This window comes from Callospermophilus lateralis, chromosome 2, assembly GCF_048772815.1.
Source record: "Callospermophilus lateralis isolate mCalLat2 chromosome 2, mCalLat2.hap1, whole genome shotgun sequence".
In the NCBI taxonomy this organism is placed as follows: domain Eukaryota; kingdom Metazoa; phylum Chordata; class Mammalia; order Rodentia; family Sciuridae; genus Callospermophilus; species Callospermophilus lateralis.
The window spans coordinates 104,371,155-104,375,860 of NC_135306.1; the positions used below are offsets into that span (position 1 = coordinate 104,371,155).

Here is a 4,706-nt window from a genome sequence, read left to right on the forward strand (position 1 = left end):
TAATGAAGAGAAAATAAAAGCTGAAATGACTGCATGTGATTATGGAGAATAGGTCATAAAAGGTTCTGCAGACTTCTGTTGAGACCCTTCCTTATATCACTTACTGTGAGGCAATCAGCTGCCATGGTGTGAGGAGATGTAAGTGGTGATATGTAGAGGCCCCTTGTTGGGCCCATGAGTTGGAAAGCAGCCTGTGTTGACTATGTGAGGGGCCCTCAGGGTTCAGCACACTGAATCTGGATATTGTGTTTGGAATACTAACCACACTCAGCACCATCATCATGATAACCTGGCCTCCCTCAGGTGCACAGCATGTTCCTTTCCTTCTGCTTTTTGTTGCTGACCTATTAGCCCATTAGTTGCCACTCCTAAGGGTGTTGTTAGCTCACTGGATTACTATGGTCCTCAGATAATTTGCCCAGTAACAGGCTATGCATAAAAGGTTTGCCCACGAAATAATAAAGTGGATCAGGTTCTCTGAAACTGATCTCCGAAGGTCTCTTTTCGACTCTGTCACCACACCCTCCTAAGCTATTTGGTGGGATTCAGCTGGACCAAGTGAGCCCACAGTCCCTAGGCAATGAGGGACTAAAGCCTCCTGCTTATGGCCCAGTACTGAGGCATCTTGCAAGGAGACTTTATGTTAGATGGATGTTGCCCTGGCTGACAGAGTGACTGCAACCCTCTGAGAGTCCCAGCTAAGAATAACTAACTAAATTATACTAGTATTATTAATCATCAGACACAGTCTAAGATAATAAATTATTTTGTTCCACACTGCCAAGTTTTGGAGGAATTTGTTGCATTACAATGAATATCTAATACAATGTCATATATAGATGGTGCAGGGGATCCAAGAACCTTCATATAAGATAACAGATGTTGTTTATGAGAGCCAATGTGGTGATATCATCAATTATGGTAGTAAATCAGGTGACTGCATATACAAGCTTGATTTATATCACGCATAGATGGTGCTCTAAATGCTTTTGCCAGTTTAGTCTTTGCATGGGTCATTTCACAAACATTCTACCAAGATTCCTTCTGACACTAGAATTTTAAGTTAAACAAGGAATCAAAGACTTATGAATAAATGTGTGTGTATATAAATTATATATGTATATATATATATATATACACATATATATAGGGTACAAAGTGTTGAAGTTATTATTTTTCAATCATTGCCTATTTCTGAGAATGTTATCTATTTTGCTTTCCTATATATATTCTGTATCATCAGATAATTTTCCATATGTATCTTAATTCTTCCATATATAATTATGGGGAGAAATCATACCTACTAAAAGAGATGTGCTTCAGATTGCATTAGTTTACATATGCAAATTAATATAACAATTAATGATATGGAGAAAATTAGATGTGAGAATTATATAGAATTTATGATTTTTTAGTTCTTTTTACAAAGCAGGATACTAGAAGAAAGAATAAATATTTCATTATAGGTTCAGATGTGATTATTTTCTGTTTTTATTCTCTTCAGCCATAAAATGAATATATCATAGAGCATACCTCTTAAAACTTTGATTAATTTAATCAATATGTGTTAATTACTTTTAACACTGCTGTATACCTAATAAGCAGGTTTTCAACACTACCTCTTGTTCTAAGAATTGAAGTGGGTGACTCTAAATAGATGTCAGACTTAACTATGTTCTAGAAAAGTCAGTGTTTTCAATGCTGAATAATAATTCAAGAATCATAGAATAATTCAAAATGATAATAAAGGTATCACAATTTGCATGTCATGCTGATGAAATGATTAAGCAATAGAACAATCAACTAAGACAAGAAAGGGACTATCTTGGAGAGGGATGTTAAGAGAAGATATTATGAAAATGGTAGTGAAAATTTCAGTGTTCTTGACCATCCAAGCCTAAGATAATGAATAATTTTGCTTTAAGTTGGCAAGTTTTGAATTGATATGTTGCAGTATAACAGAATATACTATAATAAAGTAGATGGTGCGGGGGATTCAAGAACTTTCAACAAAGACAACAGAGTTGCCCATCAAGGCAACACGGCAATATTAGAAACTATAGTAATGACTTAACTTTAATTAACTAGACACACGTTAGATTTTCAGGAAATAAGAGTGCCTGCCCAGGATACAAATCTTTGGTTCTAAAAGTCTTTCCAAATAGATTTTAAAAGTCTATTTTCCTATTTTATACAAATAGATCAGTGACCAGCTTCTCCCTTGAAACACAATGAATAAAATTCAGCACATAATTCTCTGATGACCTTGGTAAAAGCCAGAGAGGCTATAAACTGTGTGCTGTCATGGTAGAAACATGACTTGGAGAACATAAAATGGAGTTGGGACACCTAGTTAAACCAGGCTCCAGGCACAACCATGGCTGAAACTTTGAACAGAACTGTCTCTGCACAAAGCCACCGTGGTTCATGCTGACCTGTTAAACTGGACTCAGGACAGTGTGTGAAACAGCTCCCCTGCTTCCTGAGACCTCGCGATGCTTTCTTATAAGGCAGTGTGCGCTTGACACATCCAACACAAATCTTGACAAACAATGCGTGTGACTTCCAACAGACTTTCTCTTAAAGCCATAAAAACCGCCACCATTCTGTAATATTTTGAAACATGTTTTCCAGGCTACTTCAATTTGGTGTCTCTTGGAAGGATTGCAATCCTAAAGGATCCATAGAAACATAATTCGTTTTTGTTTTTATCTCAGTAGACAGTAGAAACTTATATTTGCTAAAATGTGCAGTCTTCTTACAAATTTCAATCTTGTCAACTCAAAAACCTAGATTTATAGAACAGCCAAAGGGACACTGTTGAAGAACAGAAAAAGCCATAAATTTGGGGAGGAAGGAAGAAAGACATGGAGGAATAAGCAGGCCATGGCCTCTAGACACTTGCAGTTTTAATGATAAACAATCAAAGCAGAATTCCATCAAATACAGAGTGCAGAGCAGAAGAGATATGTTGTTTTGGCAAATTATAAAAAGAGGAAATGGTAGGTTAACAGGAAGAAGCTTCTTTGAAGGTATAAATGTGTGCCCTAGTCCACTAAATTCAGATGACATGAGTGTTGCAATTCCCAAAAAATGAGAGATATTGACTGTGTCCTATTTGTTATTTGGCAATAATCCTGGTAGAGAAGGAATATATCTGAAAAACTCACCCAAAGAACATCAGAGAGGCATTGCTCTGTGTCTCATACCCAAGATACCATCTTCCTCAGGGCCACTTTCACATCCTTGTTTCTCAAAGAATAAATCAAAGGATTGAGGGAAGGAGTGATGACATTGTTTAACACCTGAACAACAGAATCCAGCCAGGGGCTGGAAGCAGGTCTGAGATAGACAAGAATCACAGGTCCATAGACCAAGAGGATGGAGGTCAGGTGGGCACTGCAGGTGGAGAAGGCTCTGCGCCTGCCTTCAGAGGAACGGATTTTCAATATAGAGAGAACAATGCGGGTGTAAGAAAGGAGGATAAGAAGAAAGCACACCAGGGCAATCACACCTATGTTGGTGAAACTCACCATCTGTGCTAGAGAAGTGTCTGCACAGGCCAGGGACAGCACCACTGGAATATCACAGAAAAAGCTGTCCACCTCATTGGGCCCACAGTAGGGCAACTTAAAGATGAGAAACGTGAGGATGCTCCCATGCACACAGCCCCCCAGCCATGTGCACACTGTCAGGCTGGTGCACACCCTCTGGTTCATGATGACAGTGTAGCGCATGGGGTGACAAATGGCCACAAAGCGGTCATAGGCCATCACAGTGTACAGGAAACACTCAGTGCCACCCAGGGTGTGGTAGAAGAAGACCTGGGAGGCACAGCCCTGGTAAGAGATGGTGCGGCTTCGCCCCGCCAGGGAGACCATCATCTTGGGGGAGTTCACAGAAGGGAAGAAGATGTCAAACACTGACAGGTTTCCCAGGAAGAAGTACATGGGGGTATGCAGGCTGGATGAAGCCAGAATGGTGACAAAGATGAGCAGGTTCCCCAGCAGGGCGAAGAGGTAGAAGGCCAGAAACAGGACAAAGATCATGTTCTCCAGCCCTTCAGTGTGAGGAAGTCCCAACAGGATGAACTCCTTCACAGAGGTGTGGTTGTTCATGCTTGGGCACCAGGGAGGCCTGGAAGCAAAGCAGTAATCATGACCTAAGACCTGGAGGATCTGAGAACACCTTCCCACAGAGCGATTTCTCCCCCAGGCAGTGGCTGCCAGCAAGAAGGCTGAGGAGGGAAAGAGATCACCAATAAATCTTGACTTGTATTTAAAGTATGTGTCAAATTTGACCTCAGTTTCTTCCTTTAAGTGAGGAAACATTAATTTATAGTTAGCAAATATCTGACAGTAATCAAAACTTAACTGCAATTTATTTACTTTCTCCTGATCTGGTTGATCATCAAACATACTGGTGTGTTTCAGAGCCATATACCTTCCCCAAGAAAAGTTTGCTACGGGTATTTGTTACAGGTATAATGTCATTTTACAATCAGTCAAGCCATAGTTTGTTTGTAAATAGGCAATGACCCAAATGAACCCAAGCAGGAATGTTGCAACCTACTATGTATTTTACTTTCATCGGTAGGTCTATATTCTCCATCATTTGTATTTAAACAGGAACATACAACTCATAATTACAACCCACTCACACCCCTGTAAAAGAGATCTGGGTCTGTAAGAAGACATTGCAGGGGT

The 4,706-nt window shown here is 39.8% G+C and overlaps 1 protein-coding gene across 1 annotated transcript; it reads right to left on the reverse strand.

The window, feature by feature from the left end:
• Positions 1–526: 526 nt before the first annotated feature.
• LOC143387211 (olfactory receptor 10D3-like) lies at positions 527–4,118 on the reverse strand. The gene is made up of 2 exons (XM_076841793.2): positions 3,214–4,118; positions 527–629 (listed from the first exon to the last, which is right to left on the reverse strand). Exons 1-2 carry the CDS (start codon positions 4,116–4,118, stop codon positions 527–529), a joined length of 1,008 nt encoding a protein of 335 aa, XP_076697908.2.
• Positions 4,119–4,706: the final 588 nt, after the last annotated feature.

What these genes read in the sequence shown, in the direction of transcription:
- LOC143387211 (XM_076841793.2), bottom strand. Translation starts at nt 4,118, where the DNA reads ATGAACAACCACACCTCTGTGAAGGAGTTCATCCTGTTGGGACTTCCT. An exon ending in GCCCTGAGGAAGATGGTATC is followed by an intron (nt 630 to 3,213) that starts TTGGGTATGAGA and finishes TAAAGTCTCCTT; the next exon opens with GCAAGATGCCTCAGTACTGG.